At 47.5% G+C, this 22,483-nt stretch overlaps 2 protein-coding genes across 3 annotated transcripts in view; both read right to left on the reverse strand.

Moving 5' to 3' along the window:
• Window positions 1-22,483, reverse strand: part of LOC106613561 (nuclear factor 1 A-type) — a 138,029-nt gene that overhangs the window by 54,759 nt on the left and 60,787 nt on the right. The window contains 1 exon segment of the mRNA XM_014215960.2: window positions 1,407-1,469. Within this exon segment, the coding sequence (XP_014071435.1) occupies window positions 1,407-1,469 (63 nt within the window).
• On the reverse strand, window positions 4,021-9,896 carry LOC123724384 (uncharacterized). Of its 2 annotated transcripts, none has more exons than XM_045687367.1 (3): window positions 8,811-9,896; window positions 8,639-8,773; window positions 4,021-8,384 (listed from the first exon to the last, which is right to left on the reverse strand). In XM_045687367.1, exon 3 carries the CDS (start codon window positions 8,195-8,197, stop codon window positions 7,139-7,141), a length of 1,059 nt encoding a protein of 352 aa, XP_045543323.1. In that variant the 5' UTR covers window positions 8,198-8,384; window positions 8,639-8,773; window positions 8,811-9,896; the 3' UTR covers window positions 4,021-7,138. The 2 variants fall into 2 exon arrangements, with proteins under 2 accessions (XP_045543323.1, XP_045543322.1); XM_045687366.1 differs by having other exon boundaries at window positions 4,021-8,601.

The following is a 22,483-nucleotide window of genomic DNA, read 5'->3' on the forward strand; positions in this document are numbered from 1 at the left end:
CAGCCAGCCAGCCAGCAGATGGACTTTGGCTCCCTCCCAAAAAAAGAAAACATTAAATCAAATAAATAAAACTAAAATATCACACAGGCATTATGGGAGGTGATGTTGGATATCCGCACGAGAGGCACATGCAAGATGGAGCGACCTTCAGTTCATCCACAGGGGAGGGAAAAAAAGAGAGAGAGAGAGCAGATGAGGGGATGACATCAGCTACATATGGGCGAGAGGGAGGGGGGAGAGGAGGAGAGAGGGAGGGGGGGAGAGGAGGAGAGAGGGAGAAGAGGAGCGGAGGAGAGAGGAAGGGGGGAATAAACAAGCTCCTCATCTGTCTGTCTGTGTTAATTGCTATAAAAAGTCCCAAACACAAACACAGGGTGAGGCGGTGTCACGCGCAAATATGTCCCTCTCCCTATACTAAGTACCACTCCCAGCTACCTGGGGAGTGGGAAAGACAGTTGTTGTAAGGCAACGGCGTGTTGGCAGGGACAGTCTTAAGACATGGTCATGTTATAAAAGCAACACTAGACACTTATGAGCGAGATGGTCGACCCTCCCGTAGGTCCGAAACACCCCCCCAAACACACACTCTCCTCATGGCTACGTAATGGCCTCTCGTCTCCCCCCTTGGCTTTCAGGTGCTAGATGTAATCGCCAGCTCCGAGCAGCCCAAGAGAATAGGGCTGGCTGGGCCACAACCACACTGCTTAGCGAAGGCAAAACATATGTCCGTGTGTGTGTCTGTGTGGTTGCGGCGGCGGGGGGGGGGGGTGAAAAAATAAATCAACTCTTTCTCCCCGACAGCGTCCAGACAACTTTTGGCACGGATAATACAAAAAATCCAACTGGCAGAAAGTACTGTAGTTTAAAATCGTACAGGAAGGTTAAGTGAATGTGAATAGAAGTGCATTTACTTGGAATGGACCTGTGCGGGCACTTTGAAAAAGGCATCCTTCCCATTTGAGACTTAAAATAAGAAAAATGTCCCATTACCTGTTTCCACCTTTCAGTCATCGTTTTGTCAATAAAAAAATATTAAGACTTCCTTCCTCCCTTCAAGTGAACACTGCTCTGACGTGATTGGATACCGTAGGTCAAGGCAAGGACTCTACACACCACACGGCTTTGAGCAATCCAGTCGTGTTGAGATCAGTGATCACTTCAAGGAAGGAAGTATTTTCAAAGTACTGGCTCGGCGGGCACTAGTCGATGGTGTAATTTTACAGAAGGGCAGGAGTAGGAACGAAGACAGGTGAACTTACACACAGACACGCCTGTGTATTGGTCATTTTAGTAGCACGATTGCAGAAAAAGCACTTAATAAATCAAATGTGCTAGGATAGTACTAGTATACTACAGTAGTACTGCAGTAGTTCTATAGTAGTACGATGTTGTCATTAGACTCTTACCGTTCTCAGGCTGGTCCTTGATATCAGACTCACTCTGCTGGTTGGGACTGTCTGACTGGCCATCTAGAGAGAGAGAGAGAGAGACAGAGAGAGAGACAGACAGAGAGACAGACAGAGAGACAGAGAGACAGAGAGACAGAGAGAGAGAGAGAGAGAGAGAGAGAGAGAGAGAGAGAGAGAGAGAGAGAGAGAGAGAGAGAGAGAGAGAGAGAGATACTGTAAGGGACTGGAGCAAGGGTCTCACTACTTAACTTTCATAAAAGCCAAAATTGTACATTTTTAGTCGACAAGGAGATGTCATGGATATATACAAGGTAAGACAAGACAGCGAAACATAAAAGTCCATAAAAAGACGCGGATGGGGTAAGATTCTTTGGTCACAATACTCAATGAACACATAGGTCTCAATGCATTTGTCACCATAGTACTGTAACTGTGCATGTGAGTGCGGTCGGGGGATTGCCTACAGTCAGAGGGTTAACCCAACCCGCCGGGTGTGCTCTGTGTGAGTGTGTGTGTGTGTGTGTGAATGAGTGTGCTCAGGTGAAACCCTAGCCCCCGTGCCTCAAGCTCTGCGATCGATGCGGGCGTCTGTCCCCCCCCGGCCTACGCATCGACTGCACACTGGCACAGCCTGAGCCACACTGTAGGAGACTGCAACCGTAGCTATAGACAGACTGACTGACTGACAGACAGACACAGGCCATGGGCTAAAGCTACTGTGGACTACTGGCTAGTCTGGTCTAGTGTGGTGGGTCGATGCCTCTCCTCCGCGGTGACATTGACTCTGCCTTCGTCTCATAGTACTCTACTGTACTATCCAGCGTGTCAGCGTCTTTACTGTACTGACAGTGCACTACGCTGTCTGTGGGTGTTGTGTGGAAAGGTGCGGTGGTGTGGGGTGTCGGAATGTTTTTCTGGGGCTTAGACTGACATGTTTTCAGATGTGGTGTAGGTCAGAGGTGGGGAAGGAGTTGAGGAATTTGTGGTTGGGAAAGGAAAGGGGGGAATAAGGCTTTTGGAGAGAATGCCCAGTGCGAGGATGTCACACTGTTGGCAAAAACTCACTTATGGAAATTGGTCTGGCTGGAGAAACACTAAGAAGCCGATGCCTGCCGCAACAACTCCATCCACGGCTCATAAAACAGGGAAAACCCATACATTTTACGGGCAATTTTTCTGCCCCAGCGCAAGAACGTCTAACAGCGTCGTTAGCGGTGACAGCGACGACGAGGAAAGTGACGTGTAAAAAAACGCAGTTCTTGGTGCCGAAAGGGAGTTCACTCCTTATGTTTCGCCTCCCCTTTTAATGTTTTTTTTTTACTGCTGCCAAAATGGCAGAGGAACATAACCTCTGGATGATTTAGCTGCTGCTGGGTTGTATCGATCCGACGGGCTGCAGATAAAATTGTTGGGAGTGGGAGAAATATTACCCATCTCCACTCTGGGAGTCGGGACTGAAGAGAGCCAAGCAGAGAGACAGAGAGCTATGACTCAAGTCCTGCTAGGCTGATAGGACGACGTGCCTGGTATTGCTGTTACACATAGGCTGGAAGGCTGATTCACTGAAACTAGTCTGCTTGTGTTCTACTGAAATAGGTACAAGAGTTTTGCCAGAGTAGTGAAATAGTTGCATGAGGAGGTACTTGTCTTAAAAAGGCTGAGATAAAATCGAACCAGGACCATGGTTTTTTTGGCATAGTGTTTTATTCTCTCTCTCCGTCCGTAATGTTTTTCTGCTCTGTTGCTGGAGAGAGAAATGAGGCTGAGTGCGTTTTACACCAAATGTTTATCTCTAAAAACAAAGATTTTTCAGTGGCAAGTGTTACCAGACAAGCTGATTGACCCCTTTGATCTGTCGGAGAGAGTGCAAAAGGTCCATTTCCGAGGCAACCAACGACGCGGGGGAAACAAACAAAAAAACGTTCCGAACATACGTGACTGGAACGTCAAGAGGGGTAACGGGCAAAGAAAGGCGGCAAAAACGGCGAAGGGAGGACAGAGAGTCAAAAGTGTTGCTTGAAATACTAAAACAAAACAAAAAAGGAGAAAAGTTTTTGGCTGGTGGTCTCCCTCTACTCGCAAGACAAAGTAAACAATTTAGAGGGAACTTGTTTGCATTCTGCTCAGCGTTTGTGGTCTGCATCAACAACTTAAAACAAAGGCAATCTGGAGGCCCGCGGAACAAAACGTCCCCCCAGCAACCGAACAGAGGCGGCTGAAAGCGAGGTGGGGGTGGTTCGCCGGGGGCATGAGGCTAGTGGCTGGGTGCTGCTGGGTGTGGGTGGGGGAGGCACTTTCACACAGTCCACATCCCCCCCCCACCCTAGTCTACCCCGGCGCTCTCACGCGCCTTTCCCCCTCGCTAATTAAATATGCAAATGAGGCGTGAGACCCAGACTGTGTCTCACATCTGCATTTACCCCCTGTTGAGGGCCCTCAGAGCTGGGAGAAAGGGGGGACGAAAAATCTGGCCGATTAAAACAAAACAACAAAAAAAAAAAAACACTAAACAACAAACAACGACCCCCACCCCCCCCACCCCCCGCCACAAACAAGACCTATTCACCCTGCCTCTATACAAGTCCCTTAACAAGTCGCTCTTTATCTTTCTCCCCCTCCGTCTGAAGGGAAGGAGGAGAGGACTAGAGCCAGGGGCCGTGTCTGGTATAGGGCTCTGACCACCTCCCACCCTTCACTACTACGTCTAAGGGCCCTGAAGGGGTGGGCACTTGATGGGGGGGGACCGGTGGGGTACAGAAAGTAAAGAAAGCCAAAAGACCCCCTCCCCACGCACCTCCTTTCCAGTCCAGACAGATGATGCACTACAGACCGTTCATTATGGTTACACCGTTATGAATATGCACTGTCATGGAATTTATCACCCCTCACTGGAGGCATTAATACATTGCAGGATTAGTGTCACAGCTCCTTCTACGGCAGGCCAATAACTTTCATACGACTAATTACCGGTCCGAGCTGTGTGAGGCTGTATTTTCACCATAGCAACCGATGGTTTTTACAACGGAGTCATGAGAGAGAGAGAGAGAAAAGCCGGGGTCGTATTCATTAGTGCACACCGTAGCAAAATGTTTTGTAACAGAAAACAAGCATTTCTTATTGGACACTTTCAGATTGTCCATCCGTGTTTCAGTCCGTTTGCTACCTAATGAATTCGACCTAGGGTCTAACTGTGGGTGCACACCGTTGGTTCTCTATACGGTCTTTAACACGACCTGGCTAGACCAGTAACACTCTTAACCACCGAGCTGGTAAACATTTACGAGCAGGCCCTCGTCTATTAAACGGACCAATGGGAGAGAGTAGATTACAGTAGAGTACGGTATACTACTACTAGAGTGGGAGTATATAGTGGTGTCTCGGGCCAGAAAGAGAGATGAGGAGAGCTGGGGGAATGTTGTGTGTGTGTGTGTGGAATGTCTTGATGGCTGGTAGTTGAATTAGTGAACGAGTTGACACACTAATTCGATGGTTAGGGGACGGCCTCGCGGCTGCATGTGTGCTGACTGCTCTACTGCTGCAGCTCTTTACCTCAGATACACACACTCCCAGGTCATCCCTCTGTCTCGTCCCTCCCTCTCCTATCTTTCTCAGCTTCACTCTAATCTCTTTCTGTCTGCGCTCTCTCCGTCTTCTTCCAGTTTTGTCTCTTTCCCTCTCTCCTTCGGCCTCTGTGTACCCTGTCTTTTTCCTCCCTCCGTCCCACAGTTCTCTCCCTCTCTTCAGTCTCCCCCTCGTTCGCTCGCCGTCTCCAGTCTGTCTTTCTTACCTTCTCCCCCCTCTCCCCCTCTGAGCCCTGGCTGAGAGGGGAACACCGCCTGGCCCGCTCCGCCCGCCCCAGCGGCCGCTTCATTATGCATGCGCCAAACCCTCTGTACCTCTCCCGGGTCCCTCTCCCTCCCGCCGGTCCGCTTTCCCACCAAGTGCTCGTGCTGTAATCCAATTGTGTGTTAAAACCCTGCTTTCTAAAGGCCCTTTTACACACTGAGCCCAGGAACACGCATGCCAATAAAAGAGGAGGCAGAAACTTCATTTAGAAATACAAACGGCCCTTTCTGTCCGCCATCAATGGAAGGTGAAGCCACAGGGATTGGCTTATTGTTTTCACAAGTATCGTCTCCTCTCGTCTCCCTCCCAAGCTTTTTCGCTTTTTTCCCTCCACCCCCTCTCGCCGAGTTGAGCGTCAAGCCCGGGCTTTGTTGAACGATTGCGGCGGATTCGCCAAAACCTTCAGATTTAATTTGGCATTCCTGTAAACCTCTCGCCCTCCATCCCTCCCTCCATCTCCCTGACACCCTCCCTTCCTCTGAATGAAATGGTACATGACCGGAGAGCCATTCCAGAACAATCCACCACCGGGACACTTGATGCGGGTTTTGTTATATCAACTGTAACACCGGTCCCAATCAACATGGAGATTAGTCGTGGGAAGTTTCAAGTAGCTACAGTACGTAAAAACGTAAGCGGCCATTTTCAATCGTTTCTCTGAAATCGGTCCCTTTCGGGATAAAACTGAAGGCACGCTGAGGCCCTTTCAGTGCACGGTGTCGGCACACAGACGCGACTCATATCTAGCCTGCGCCAGGGCAAAGTAGAAATAGGAGAGAGCATATAGGGAGAGCCTGCCCGAGTGAGCTTGTTTCTGTCTGCGTTCCCTGTGTCCAGTGTTTGGCTAACCTCGACCTTCATCCAGGCTCCCTACGTCACTCCATATTTAATAAGCTCAGTGTTTACATAGAACCCTTCTGCTTCTCATCTACAGCACAGCCTCAATCACACTCCTGTGCGTTGTGTGCGATTGCTAGCGTGTGTTTGATTGTACTGTATGTGTTATGTGTGTATACATGTGCGTTTTTGCTGGTGGGTGTGTGCGCGTTATTTTCTGGGCTGAGGAAGAGGGACAAAAGAGTATAAAGTTACGGTGGCTGTGTTTACAGATCCCGTCTGTCCTTTCAATCTAGACAGCCGGGCGTTTGAGCGCGAGCGTGTGTGTGGAAATAAAAACACTGACCACCTTGGAGGAGGAGACGGAGTGCGGAAGAGGAACAAGGGCATAAAGGGTTCTGCTTTCCTGTCGGCCTGAAAACCGACCCTGAAAAAAAAAAAAAAAAAACGGGTTGTTCGGTAGGAAAAAAATTAGAAAAAAAAGGAGCTTTCTAATTGGACGAGTCCCAGGAGAACCTTCCCATTTCTAAAGGTTTCAAAACGTCTCTTTCCCATTGAACATTGCCCAGGCATCAAGAGCCAATTTTTGGTCTGTCAATACTGTACATACTCTACAAGACATAATAATAATAATAATGTCTTTAATTATTGTCTTATCCAATATCCTGAACGTCAATAAGTTATGTTTGTGCCGTAACGCCCCTTCCAAACCACTAAAGAACACTCTCCACTGTGTGTTACTGAGTGTGTGAAGGGCTGGTGAATTCTGTGCGTGCGAGCGTGCGTGCGAGCGAGCGTGCGTGCGAGCGTGTAAGGTTTGGACATAGGCATTAGGGAACGTCTCCAGTTGTCCTCTGTCTATTCTATTTGTTGCCGTTTCCAAAGTGAAGGAAGGTGTGTGTAGGTTCAGGTCGTTCCCTGTATGATCCCCGTTGCTGCTGCAGCCCTGGTAAAGCCATAAGCACTCTGCTGCCTCTTCTCCAGTCTCCAGTCTGCCTCCATTCCAGCCTATCTTCAACCCTAGCACTCTCCTTCGTCATCATCTATCATCTCCACCTCTCTTCACCCATCTCTACCTCTCCACATTCATCTGTACTTCCATCTACCCGATCCATCTCTACCTCGCCACATTCATCTGTACTTCCATCTACCCGATCCATCTCTACCTCGCCACATTCATCTGTACTTCCATCTACCCGATCCATCTCTACCTCTCCACATTCATCTATACTTCCATCTACCAGATCCATCTCTACCTCTCCACATTCATCTGTACTTCCATCTACCCGATCCATCTCTACCTCTCCACATTCATCTGTACTTCCATCTACCCGATCCATCTCTACCTCTCCACATTCATCTATACTTCCATCTACCCGATCCATCTCTACCTCTCCACATTCATCTGTACTTCCATCTACCCGATCCATCTCTACCTCGCCACATTCATCTGTACTTCCATCTACCCGATCCATCTCTACCTCGCCACATTCATCTATACTTCCATCTACCCGATCCATCTCTACCTCTCCACATTCATCTGTACTTCCATCTACCCGATCCATCTCTACCTCTCCACATTCATCTGTACTTCCATCTACCCGATCCCTCTCTACCTCTCCACATTCATCTATACTTCCATCTACCCGATCCATCTCTACCTCTCCACATTCATCTGTACTTCCATCTATCCGATCCATCTCTACCTCTCCACATTCATCTATACTTCCATCTACCCGATCCATCTCTACCTCTCCACATTCATCTGTACTTCCATCTACCCGATCCATCTCTACCTCTCCACATTCATCTATACTTCCATCTACCCGATCCATCTCTACCTCTCCACATTCATCTGTACTTCCATCTACCCGATCCATCTCTACCTCTCCACATTCATCTGTACTTCCATCTACCCGATCCATCTCTACCTCTCCACATTCATCTATACTTCCATCTACCCGATCCATCTCTACCTCTCCACATTCATCTGTACTTCCATCTACCCGATCCATCTCTACCTCTCCACATTCATCTGTACTTCCATCTACCCGATCCATCTCTACCTCTCCACATTCATCTGTACTTCCATCTCCCCGATCCATCTCTACCTCTCCACATTCATCTGTACTTCCATCTACCCGAATCCATCTCTACCTCGCCACATTCATCTGTACTTCCATCTACCCGATCCATCTCTACCTCTCCACATTCATCTATACTTCCATCTACCCGATCCATCTCTACCTCTCCACATTCATCTATACTTCCATCTACCCGATCCATCTCTACCTCTCCACATACTTCCATCTACCCGATCCATCTCTATCTCTCCACATTCATCTATACTTCCATCTACCCGATCCATCTCTACCTCTCCACATTCATCTATACTTCCATCTACCCGATCCATCTCTACCTCTCCACATTCATCTATACTTCCATCTACCCGATCCATCTCTACCTCTCCACATTAATCTGTACTTCCATCTACCCGATCCATCTCTACCTCTCCACATACTTCCATCTACCTGATCCATCTCTACCTCTCCACATTCATCTGTACTTCCATCTACCCGATCCATCTCTACCTCGCCACATTCATCTATACTTCCATCTACCCGATCCATCTCTACCTCTCCACATTCATCTATACTTCCATCTACCCGATCCATCTCTACCTCTCCACATACTTCCATCTACCCGATCCATCTCCACCTCTCCACATTCATCTATACTTCCATCTACCCGATCCATCTCTACCTCTCCACATTCATCTATACTTCCATCTACCCGATCCATCTCTACCTCTCCTCCTCACAGGAGCTTCAGTGTTCTGGGTCTGCCCTCCTGGACACTGGCTTTCAAAGGCCCCTGTACAGGGGCTCGTTGGGGGAAGAGGGGAACAATGCAGTGAAGGAGGTAAAGAGAAGGGGAGTGAGAGAAGCCTGGAGGAGGGCAGAGAGAGTGAGAGAGAGACAGAGAGAGCGCGCTCCCTCCTAGCTGGCTCACTAGACCTCCCTGCTGCTCCAGAGGAAAACTGTGGGAAAAGTCAAACTCTGTGGCCCCGAAGGCTGGGCTATGTGGAATGAAGAAGGGGAGAGAGAGGGAAGATAGAGGGAGAAAGAGAGAGAGGACCTTGCTCACTCACTCCCTCCTTCCTCCTCTCCTCTCCTGTTATTCTGCCGTCGTTTCTAGGAAGAGGGTGGAAAAAGAAGGGGGGAGGCCGAGGAGGAGAGACAAGTTCTTGGCCTTTTCCCAGCAAGGCAAAAAAAAATAAAACAGTCCAATCCCAGCATTCTCTAGGGGTCTGGTGAAACATACAGCCCTGGGGCCGCTTTCAATTTACTCTCTCTCTCTCTGTGTCTAATCTTCTCTCTCCCTGTCTCTCTCCCTCTCTCTCTAAATAGCAGGACTGTGAGAGAAAAGTCGAAGCTGTCATGGATCTGATGTGCTCCGCGACCTCCCTTAGCCCTGATGGGGAGAAATAGAAAGATTGAGGAAGGGTCAACTGTGCATGAGAGCCAAGTGTGTGTGTGTGTGTGTGTGTGTGTGTGTGTGTGTGTGTTTTACATGCTAGGAGGACTGGTGGGTGAGAAGATAAGACAATAATGAAGCAGACACAAATAAAGCATTCTTAAAAAAGGTAGAGATATCGTTCGCTTTGAACAAACAAGCTAATGGCATGTGGTTAAATAAAGGTTAAATAAAATAAATAAAAAGAATGTACTGTGTGTATTGCTCTTTTCTTTAAATGGCAACCCCCCCACCACCACAAGTTGTCCAGTGATCATAGTGATGGAAAAAGCGTTCAGTAACCCCCCCCCCCGCTCAAAAACACTTCCTGTCTTTGTCTGACTCTATACACACACACTCGCTCTCGCTATGGTAACAACTAACAACTGGAGAACGCTCAGGATAGGTACAATAGAGGCTGCTTACAGCCCTACTTTCTACTGACAAATTGGCTCTGCGCCCTCGACAAAAGTAGTGCACTGCGTTGGGAATAGGGTGCCATTTGGGAGGCGGGACAAAAATACTGTACACCTTCTCCCTCAAATACGGTACACATTCTCCCTCAAATACGGTACACATTCTCCCTGATAGGTTCCAACAGCGTAGCAGGAGAACGTCGAAAAACACTGGAGATTTCACAGGCTCCTCTTGCTTGTCTGTCTCCCAAATGGCACCCTGTCCCCTAAATAGTGCACTACTTGTGGCCAGGCCCTTGTGTTCCGGGAAAGAGGAGAGGAGGAGAACGCAGACATCTTTAACTTCTCGTCATGTCATCTTTTCTACCGGGCAGCAGCATGGGACAGCAGGAGTTGTCGTCGGTCAGAGGGTATACAGTATTGAATCAAAAAAAAGTGTTGTCAGTTTGATTGTCATTTGCCAGAGATCTAATCTTGGTGAGTACTGGGGAGGTCTGCCCCTCGGTGACACGGGAAGAAAGCCGGGAGAGTATGTGTGTGTGTGTGTGTCTGTGAGCTGTAATTCACTGTTGTCCCCAGGGCCCAGCTGACAGGCTCCAGCTGCAGTGTCGAGGTACTGTGTGTGTGTGTGTGTGTGTGTGTGTGTGTGTGTGTGTGTGTGTGGGTGCTCAGAGATTGTCAAAGGCGTCGTCACACCAGTCTCCTAAACAGCAGCGAGCCCATAGTTGCAAGTTAGAGGGCCCCCCCATTCCACAACTGCAGGGAACGACGGGCTGTCTGAGACCAGGAAGTGTCAGTCACCGCCTCTCTGCTCTCCTACCAACGAGGTCATGGAAAACATGGTTGAGAGGGAGCAGCGGATCTCCCTCTCTCTCTCGCTCCGAGTCCATACCCACTCTCATCTCTCGCTCCGAATTTCCCACCCAAAAATGTCCATTCTCCGCACTGAGAAAAAAAAAAGATGGAGAGAATTTGAGGAAGGGTGTTGGGGTCTGAGGGGGGTACAAGACGGGAAATGATCACGCCACCTCAGGCCCCGTCCTCCCCCGCGGTGATCTAATCGAATTTACTCCTTGAAACAAACTGGTGACTTTGCACATAAACAAGTCACTCTGGGCCAGATGAGTCAATACATGGGACCTGGGAAAATAAACAGGAACAGGGGTGGTCGCACCTTTTGTCTCTTGCACGGGGTGGTCGGGAGGGGAATGAGGAGCGGCTGTACTGCCACCCTGGCAGGAACAACCCACACAAAACCAGAGCTCGCCTTGTGGGAAGGGAAGCCTTGACTTTGCTTCTCTTCTCCCCTCCTCTCCTCTTTCTCGCTCTCTGAAACAGTGGAAATAGAAAATCTCCATGCTCGTGCAGCACAAGCAAAAAAAAATACAAAAATGACAGGGTGAACTGCTTTGGCAGCCAACTTTTGCGCTGCCTCCTCCTCCGCCTCCCCTCCCTCTCCATTTTCTCTCTCTCTGTTACGCTAGTGCACTCTCTCTCTCACAGAGAGAGTCCCTGGCTAGAGCCCCTGTCTGGAGCAGACTAGGGGAGGGAGGATGGTGCCAGGGTTGAAGAACTGGGTGAGTGGCGATCTGCACTGCTCCACGGCAAACCCAGCCCAGCCGCTATCCTCTCCTCAGCCCGCTAGGCTTCCTTCCCAGCATACAGTGGGGCTTTCACACATGGCCCGCAGCGAGGAGGGAAGGGAAACCCCCAGTTACTGCACACAACATGCCCAGCCTGGCCACTCCTGCTGGGTCTTCCCCCTGCCTACACACTGCCCCACTACAGTCACTAGAGCCAGGGTTACCCACCCAAAACCACTGGACCTTGCCTGACTAACACACACACACACACACACACCTCATTAAACACAGCTCTATGCAACAAATACTAACTGAAAATGCCAATAAATATGATCAGATCGGGAGATATGTTTTGTGATATTATTGTTGCAAAATAAAACAATTTCAGTTAGACTGCCTCTTCCTTGAGAAGAATTTGTAATAAAACGTTTTTTATTTTATTTTTGATTTCCTATTTGAAATTGAAATAGCCTACCATGCCACATATAAATTACTTAACTTTATTATGAAATGTGTATTGTAAAACAATATATTCCTTATTGATTTTACAGACACTTTTTTTTATTTTCCTTTTAATGAAATTATATGATATATGGTATGATTTCAAAAGGCTGTCAGTCAATATCGAGCCACCATTCATTTTCTTCTGCAGTTCATTTCAGAGAAATCATAAATTACCAATATTTACATATGGTACCTCGACTCTCCAACTCTATGCATTTCAATACACATATATACACACTTCTTAGAAAATGTGTGTGTGTATATATATAAATAATGCAAATATTGCAATACCAATAAACCTACAATACACTATACTGCATTTTACACAGACAGGTACAAAATATTTATTTTGTTGACTATTGATGATAATGCACTATTTACATGATTATTGGAACGTAATTAATGCTCGCTAACGGATTCGCTACAACGGAGGTATTCCAGAGAAAACTTGAGGGGGTCAGATAAAGAAAACAGCCCTTAGAAAAAGGCTCAATGGTGGAGAGTATGCCAGTCCAATTGTCTGTCTGGCGTATGCCCGCCAGTGCGTAAGGATCAGGGCTTATGCCAGCCAAGGCGCTGGGTTGGCATTTCAACCCTGGCAGACCCCTGTACTCGCAGCCAAATCGACAGCGAAAGAGAGAGGGGGGAAAAAGAGATGCATGCTTTTGTTCAGTTCTGAATGCTACGTCTGTACAACCAAAAGCGAAAACGCCCGTCTAATGCCTGGATCATTGGGGTTTGTTTTTTTATACATAAAAGACAAACAATTTGACGACTGGTGGCAATAATACATTTTTTGTGCCAGGTAGACAAAACGTGGGGATTTCTTTTCATGTGCCTCCCCCCCCCCCTTCTTTAAACGTCATAGCAGAGTAGCCTGTTACTGGCGCGCCCAAACTCTCCTCTTCGCCCCTCCCAGCCGCCTCCATTTTGTGAACATCTGACTGCCTCCATTTTATGGCAGCCCTTTCCTCTAAGAACGGCGCAAATACAGCGCTATCATCGATTCTCCAATATACAAAAACTGTCGCCCAGACGCTACACTCACAAATAAAATACTTGACGGAGATGAAAAGCACTGGCTTTGAATAAGTGCCATCGCTTGTCGAGCCGCCATTTTAAAGCGAGTCAGTCTCTCTCGCTCGTATTCGTCTTCATTCTCCTCCTTTCCTCTCTCAGTCGGTGTCTCTCTCTCTCTCTCTCATGCTTATCCTCAACGTAGCTGTTAAACCATCCTGCCAGGCAAAGCTATACTGAGAGAATCACGTTAGCTGCCTCCATTGTTGGATGACACAGAAGCAGTCGCTGCCAAGAAGTTTGCTGCCAAGTTCAACAACATTCAGATAAAAGACAGCAAGAGCTACAAAAAAAAGGAAAAGGCATAAACACAGAACTCAGCAGAGCCCAGGACAGAATCTCCAGTGACAAAGATGGCCGACATGTCATGGTATTAGCTCTAACGTTTACCATTGATACACCCCTAACCCCCTTTACACCTAATGCCCTGGCAGCCATCTTAAAAGCTTTGGCAACCATTTTGAAAGTGCTCGCTGCCTCCTTTGAACAGTTGCCATTCTTCATGCCACATTTTCACAACAAAAGATGCAGTCGGAATTACCACTTACGCTACCAAATACTGTGCGTTCACAAAAGACTACTGTATGTTCCCAAACAAAAAGGTGAAAGAGACAGAAAAACAAGCGTTTGTTTTCATTTGGAACAAAATGGAATCTTAAGACTCCATTGTGTTACAGAACTCTGACCCTTCCCCAGAACAAACCAGGCAACTGATACATGTACCATTTCCTGTGCAATGAGATACATTCAGCTCTCTCCAACATAGAATATCGAAATCGATATGACTTTTAACTTACTACAGCATCACATGTAAGTCCCTTGAACAATAGGCCATTTAGATAAAGCTGTTCATAAAGCCACAAATAAAATAAACTATAGCTTGTGTTGCTTCCGTTATGATCATAGGCAAACAGTACCATTCAAATTGGTGTGCTAGCTATCGAGTGGTTAAAAATGCACATTATTTACTGACAGTAACCAGGTTTCCATCCAACCTTTTCATGCGAGTAAAGTACAACAACAAAAAATGTCACGACAGGCCTGATGAAAACAGCAAATGTGTCGGTAAACTTTCCAAATGGCGACAAAACAAAATACACTAGGCAAGGTGGGATCTGTTAGTGTCTGTAAAATGAATTATGCGAGAAATGGAGGTAGGAAACGCCTCAACGCGCAAATATTGATATAATAAACCGTCATATCGTAGTAATGGCATATTGTGTGGCCCTCCCGCTATGATTCAGGAAAGCACGCAGTTTATTAGGCTACAGATGAAATAAGTTACGATGAACTTCACAGGGGGGTGAAAGTGCAGTGATGAGCTTGATGCTGCTTTCCAATAAACATGTAGAGTCTTACTCTGGTGACATAATGATCGATGCTTGGCTGCCGTTTGGCAAATACAAATAATCTCACTCTTTTGTCTATAATATTCTCATCATGTAGGCTATACACACACACATAAATATATATATATACACATATATACACACACACACATATATACATGCATATATATATACACACATATATACATACACACATATATATATATATATACACACACATATATGACCAGACAGGGCTAATTCACAATATAACCCCCCAAAAAAAATTGTGAAATGTTTTGTGCACTACATCATCACGTCCAGGCTTTTATCCGGCACTGGTCAATTTGATGGAAACACATCTCTGGTGGGAAAATGCGCATCTTGTTTTTATTTCGATTTTAGAATATTTCCATGAAAATCTGTCACCAGTTGGGTAGAAACAGAAATAGTACTGCAGGTTGTCACGTCAGCATAAGTCTTGATTGAAAGGCCCATATTAGGTTAAATGGCTCCGAGTCATGTACGTGCTTCATTTCTTGTTCCCCAACACGCCTGCGACGCTCAAATTACTCAAACGCGCAATTACTTTATGCTATAACACTAAATACAGCATTCAGCAACATCACAGATATCTCAAAGTCATCCGTCTTGCTGTGGGGAAAACATTACGATTGGGTTTAGTGTGTAGACTAGCCAGGTACACAGTCATTTCCAGTATAAATGTATTTTTACTGCTTTGCTGGCAATTAATTGAATTGCCTATATGTCTATAGCACAGCATTAACCCAGCCTACATAAACTAATTTCCTTTAACTTGCCGGTATTCAACTTTTTAATTAAGCATGCCATAATTGTATTGTAATGCAATGTAACTTACAAATAAAATGCTGATACAATTTGCATACAGTACTAATTATATCAAAACACTATTTTTGGACATAGGGCAGCTTGTCCGTGGTAGATAGTATAAAACGTCTGAAAACGGTCCATTAAACACAAATGTGACGGGCTGATTAGTAACCCTGGGAATGAAGTGGGATTAGGAGCTACCCCATGTGAACTAGGCAGCCATGGGTAGGTGATAGGAGGGATGTGTGTGTGTGTGTGTGTGTGTGTGTGTGTGTGTGTGTGTGTGTGTGTGTGTGTAAGTGTCACATATACATGGATGTGTGTGTGTGTGGACCACAATAGGCAGGATCTAGAGAAGATATTCTCATTGTGCCCATCGCTGTTCCCTTTATCTAGGTATGCTCTGGGGGGGATGGTTCACCTATGGCCAGTCTTGGCACTCGGACTACTGCGGCAGTGGATCAATTAAGGGGAGCGTCCAGAATAATGGACGTTCAGGGGAAAGTGGATTAGGCCGGGATGGAACCTTGATGTGTGGGCGAGATATTGTGCTGGCGGAGTGAAGGACGCCGTGGCCAGTGGCATGATGACATAAACCAGACTGAAATAGTTTGGAATGCGATTGATGAATTGCTGTATTGATTCGGTTCTGCCTCACTTACCATAATTATAGCACTGTAATTGATGGCGTTACTGGTGTCAGACGGGTTCTCGCCTCTCTTTTTGCTGCATCCTTAGCCTCTCCCTCGCTCCCTCTCTGCCTCAAAAGTAGGTGGAACACCCTCAAAGCTCATTTGAACGTCCCAGTTTGATGGTGGAAGCGTTTGAATTTCGAGAAGAGGGGGTCTTCTCCCCTCAACAACAACTAGTGGTAAATGCTAAACATGCCTTGTCTGGTCTTAGTCTGGGAAATTAAATAATGCTTTTCATCCGATGCCACAATAGTTCCCTTCCCCCATGTTCCCCCTGCCTTCCCTACCCTCTTCAGTCTGTCTGGAGAGTCTCTTTGCAGGGCCGGCTCTGATCCCTTGAAGAATGCCAGCGAGGGGAGCCGATATCACCTCTGCAGAGACACAAAGTGCCGACTTTCAGCTGGAGAGAAGTGGAGCCCTCGCTACTCCCCCTCCTACTTCCCTCCTGGCCCCCCAGTCATTGATAAGTAGAAAACGGCCTAGAACAAGATTCCTCAGGCCCAGACAATGGGCTTCCTGTGAGGCTACAGTTACCCCGGGAGGGGAGACAGGAGAAGGAGGAGAGGAGGGGAAAGGGCATGAAGACGACAGGGAGGGATAGAGAGAGAACGAGAGGGAACAAAAGAGAAGAGCAGACAGTGCTTGTGTGGTAACTAACTGGGCAAGCTACTACTTGATACTGTTCGAAGGTTCAAAACCTTTGTCTGTGCTCTGTCTGGGGTAGGCCCATGAAAGAGAATCAAGCATAAACGCACAACAAATGAACCGAACAGTGAGACTTATTGTAGGTAACCTAACCACTACTCTGTCCCATCGTGTGACCACCTGTAATCAGGAAATGAATTCAGCTGTGTGGCAGACTCAGTGCCACTACCGTTTCTGTCAAGGCATTCCAAAAATGATATCTTAACTGTATAGGAATATAAACGCAGACACCAGAGAGAAAAGCTGCAGCTTATAAGACACACTCCCACTGCTATATCACGTAGGCTATAGTCCGTCTATACAGACGGATGATATATACCGCAGGATCCACGTAAACCAACACAGCTGCATTTCCATTCAGCAGGAAAGACTACGGTGGACTTTTCCTCTGTTGTTGTCGAGGTATTCTCAGGTGGGAGGCCAGGTGTGTGAGAGCGTGTCTGTTTTGACATCTCCTTCCATGGAGAGGAGAGCCCTGTGCTGGTGAGGAGAGGAGAGGAGTGCGATCGATAGGGCAGCCAGGGGAGGGTGGGAGGGCCCTGTCTCTGGTTACCCCCCCCCGTGGCCTCCCCCCAAGGGGCACCCGTCTGAAGAGCTGCCCTGACCACCCACACACACACACACACACACACACACACGTCCAGCCCAATGATGACGAGGCTTAACGCAACACCAACGCAGAGCGATTCCCTACTAAAGCCCTTCTAGAGCTTTTTCTGGGCAGCAATCACCACATGAAATTGCTTAAAAAATATATATTTCAAATGGGAATTTTCATACGGGTTTGACATATTTATTTGTTTCACATACAGCTTCTTTTTTTTTTGGTAGCAATTTGGACGTTTAATTGTAATTTTCCCGAGAGCAGTCAGTTAAAAACGTGGCGTGATGGTCACACATCCAAGCGGTGATAAAGTTGACACCGACAGTGAGGGAAGAAAAACGTAGCCTCATGCTTGAGTTCACACCACAAAACAAACAAACAAAGACAACAGACACTACGAGAATCGATGTCACAGTAGAAATAGTTATTTAGTTGTAAATGTCGGAGAGAGTGGGCCTTGGATGTACTAACAGCAGATATATACATGTGTGTGTATTGGCTGGGGCCACGCTTTGTGAGCTGTGGACAATGTCAGGCAGCAGCATCGACCGGCGAATCAATCCCTGCTGGGGGGAAATTGAGAGGGGAGCTGCAGTAGCGCAGGCTAGGTTTTCTAGGCACTAGCCTTGCCTCCTCTTCATCGGACTGCCCTGCAAGGCTGCCAACCGTGCACCCCCCCGCTCTTCTCTTACTTTCCGACTCACTGTCATTACGTTGGTACCCTCTCGTTTATTTCTCTCCCCCTTTTCTTTTTCTCGTTCACCATCTCTCCTTTTCTCACAGTATGGGACATGGTATGGAGCGATCTCCTCTCTCAGTCAGGATTCAGTCAGGATGTCTGCCTCAGATAATACAGGAATGAGCATATAGGCACTCACAACACTGGAATAGAAGACACACACACACACACACACACACACACACACACACACACACACACACAGCTCCGTGTTTTGAAAACCCTTCATGTTTTCTCCTGTTTATCTTATCTGACCTCACTCTAATCGTGTTTATACTTGGTCCTTTGTAGCTCAGTTGGTACAGCATGATGCTTGCACCGCCAGGGTAGTGGGTTCGTGGAGATTCAATGGAGATTCTCCATTTAGCTTCTTTGTTTGTATATGTGTCCAGGAAACTGGCCCATAATGCAGTGCTTTGGGCACTGGACTTCGAGGGTGTTCCAGGGTGGGCGCACTCTGTCTCCAGGATGGATTACGCACCTGCCATGAAGCCCCCCCCCCCTTCCTCCCTGCCACTTTACCAAAAATATCCTCAAATCGGCCTTCCTCTCCCAGCCTGCTTCTCTCCGGAGAGAGGCATTGCATCGGGTCATTTATCACCCGCCATTTCCCGCAGTAATCTATTAGTCTTCCTAGTGGGCGTACCTGAATCCTGTACTCTGGCCCTGGCACTACCTGTTACAGATGACCACCCTGTCGGTCTATCCGCTCTACCCGTCTGCCTGCCTTTTCCTGGAAATCCTCTCACGCATTTTCCCTTTTTTCCCCCTCAGGACCCGCTCTCACTCTCTTTTGATTTCCCTCTCTCTCTCTCTCTCTCTCTCTCTCTGGAATACTTCAGATGAGAGACAGGCACAGCAGAGATGCTTGTTCACCCTCTTCAGAAGCGTGTCTAAAAGAGAGTGGCGTTCTAGGAAAATTCCACCTTCGAACTGGACTCTGCTCACAAACAGTCATGTTCCATCTGATATGTTGTACCCTGCTGCAAATTGTCTGAATATACTGATATGATAAGTGTCAATGGCAAAATACATGTCTTTTTTTAGAACGCAACACAGCTACAATACTATTTTGTATTGTAGATTTGACTTATAAGCATATCGGTATCATTGTTTTGTTGGTTGATGAAACAATGGGAAACACATTCGCATTCAAGCACACACACACACCGAAGACAAAGCCCGAGCAGCAATGCCAATGTTTGTGCCCCTCGAGTGCCACTGGGGTTTGCCTGTTCCCAGGGTTGTCAGGCAGCCCAGTGCCCAGGGCCTGCGGCTGGGAGGAGAGGAGGGGGGGGCACGGGGAGGAGGGAGCAGGGCCAGAGGGTGGGCGCGGGTTGGGTAGTGGCGAGAAGGGGGGGGGGGGTGGTGGAGTTAGCAGAGCTCGCCCTAAAAAACAAAAAATCTCCAAAGTCAGGTGATAGGAAAAACGGACCGCACAAAATGTCTCTGGAAATAAAGAACCAGGGATGAGTGAGGGACAGACATGAGAAAGAAAAGAGAGAGACCACCACCCCCACCCAAATGGGCACAAAGAAAACTGTGTACGAGAGTGTGCGCGCGCCAACGTGTACGTCTGCTTGTTTGTGAGAAAGAGTGTGTGTCTGGGAGGGAGTAGAAGGGTGCTGAAAGGGGGCACTGTTTCCCGCTCCGTCTCCCCGGCCCTGCACACAGCCTGTCTCACTTCAAACAAAGCTATTGGCAGGAGAGAGAAAAGGCAGGCCACTGCCACCGCCGTTTTTCCAGGGCCGCCCGACGTTCAAAGCCCGCGTGAAAGAGGGGCAGCATCAGTAGTCGTCTGGAGGCTACAGAGAGCCCGGGCTGGCATACTTGGCTGGCGCTGTGGCCAGGTGGTCTGGGCACACTGGCAAAGACACTGGCACGACAACCTACCCAGATGGCTCCCCGGGCCCTTCTTTTTTTGAGGTGCCGTTCTCTCGCTTTCTTTCTCTCCCTCTCGTCTAGTCTTATTCTCCCTCTCTCTTCATCTGGTTACGCTCTCTCCCTTAGTCTCTCTTCCCCTCTCACAAAAAATGTGCACGTGCACGCACGGACATATGCCCTCCTGAGGAAAAAAAAAAAGAAATCCCTGTCCTTGTGATTGATTCAATGATTGAGATTTTCTCCTGGGCTAAGGGGTGGTGGGCTCTGCAGGGGCAAGATGAGCCCGGGTCCTCCCAGAGACGGGCATGCGCAGGGAGGTGGGCATAGAGGGTTGCCAGCTGCGCCAGGCTGCCTTTGTGGAGCCAGCCATGCCCGCTACGCCCACTGCTACGACAGTGGGTATGTGAGAGGGAGACACCATCTCTATGCCACTCCCTACCTTTATACCCCCCGCACACACACACACACATTTAATCCACAACATACAGATAGTGTATCCTAGAGTACTCTAATAAAACACTATTATAATCTAGAGTGGTAGAAGGAGCAGAGAAAGAGCAGGGAGATATTGTTGTGAATTCCCTGTCGCTGTGCTCTGGGTAGCTGGGGGCATGCAGTGGGCTTCTGTGGCTGTGTGCAGCGCTCCCCGAACATATGGAGGAGGATCCGCCAAGCCTCGCTTCACAGCTGTCTGCTCTGCGCCCCACCTCCCTCCTCATGCACTGCTGGCTGGCTGGCTGTACACACACACACACACACACACACACACACACACACACACACACACACACACACACACACACACACACACACACACACCTGTGCACTGACACACACACAACTGTGCACTGACACACAGACAAAGATGCAACTGTACACAAAAACAAACCAATAACTGTACAAGGACATGGCCCCACCCACATTAGTATACGTTAGTTGTAAAGAAAATGGGAACGCTATAAAAACGCTTGCAAAACCAAACGTGTGACAGGCATCTATCAGCAGAGCTTCACATTCAACTGAAACACCGCCAAACACGCATCAAAAATCTATTATTTTTCTGCTTCATGCAACATTTTGACAGACATGCGATGAATCGTGCTTTTGTGCGGTCGCCTTGAAAAATAGAACAACTTAATTGCCCGTTAGGTCACGCTAACGACGGCTAAGCTAACGGTGTTCAGATCTCCCTCTCAATCCACCCTGTTACGCAGCAAAAGGACATACAGTAATCTGTACACAGCATCACACTCTGAAGAAGACGAAATACAATTGAAACGTGTAAGTGTGACATTGTCTTTTTTATCTCTCTTGTGGACATGCCATCGTGAAGACATTCTCATTCAGATTTATCTGAATTACCTTCGTCATAGAAATGACAACAACAACAAAAAATATCTTTCAAGCATCGACAACACGGAAAATCTATTTTCTATGCAAACAGAGTAACCAGAATAATAACCAGACTAATAACCAGAATAATAACCATAATAACCAGACTAATAACCTGAATAATAACCAGACTAATAACCAGACTAATAACCAGACTAATAACCAGAATAATAACCAGAATAATAACCAGACTAATAACCAGAATAACCAGAATAATAACCAGACTAATAACCAGAATAATAACCAGACTAATAACCAGAATAACCAGAATAATAACCAGACTAATAACCAGAATAATAACCAGACTAATAACCAGAATAACCAGACTAATAACCAGACTAATAACCAGACTAATAACCAGAATAATAACCAGACTAATAACCAGAATAATAACCAGAATAATAACCAGAATAACCAGAATAATAACCAGACTAATAACCAGAATAACCAGAATAATAACCAGAATAACCAGAATAATAACCAGACTAATAACCAGAATAATAACCAGACTAATAACCAGAATAACCAGCTCCAGCCAAAGAGTTAACCAAGACCCCCCCACGTCCCCTCCCCAACGCCGGCCCACCTCGGCCCGGTTCCGCTCGGCTCTACCCAGCCCCCCCGTTCATTGGTTCAATGGCGAGCCCCCCCCGAGGTACTCTACAATGTGCCATTATTACGCAATCATTATGTTCTTTTACACAGCAGAATTGTGCTACGCTGTGAAAGAGGCCCCTTTCTTATGGTGATCAGCGTGCCCAAACCGTTTCCTCGTGTTAGTTACCCACTCGCAGCCATGCCAGCCCAGAATGCATCACACCACAACCAATTATGGCCCGGGAATGATTTGTGTGTGGGGTGGGGGGGCAACGATTGGAGGGATTCATCGATAAATGTGAAGGTAGGGAGGGAGTGGAATGTTGGTGTGTGTGTGTGTTAATGAGGAGAGAAAGTGATGAGAGGGAGAGAGGGGTAAAGAAAGAGGGGGTCAAGCTGCATCCCAAACACTCGAGGGGGGGGGGGCCCTTCATGCCCCCCTTTGCCTGTCTCCCTCCCTGCGAGTGACCCAGAGCCACTCCATGGTGTGAATAGACGGCCG

The sequence above is a fragment of the Salmo salar genome, chromosome ssa10 (genome assembly GCF_905237065.1).
Source record: "Salmo salar chromosome ssa10, Ssal_v3.1, whole genome shotgun sequence".
NCBI lineage: Eukaryota > Metazoa > Chordata > Actinopteri > Salmoniformes > Salmonidae > Salmo > Salmo salar.

What these genes read in the sequence shown, in the direction of transcription:
- LOC123724384 (XM_045687367.1), bottom strand. Translation starts at nt 8,197, where the DNA reads ATGGATCGGGGAGATGGAAGTACAGATGAATGTGGAGAGGTAGAGATG.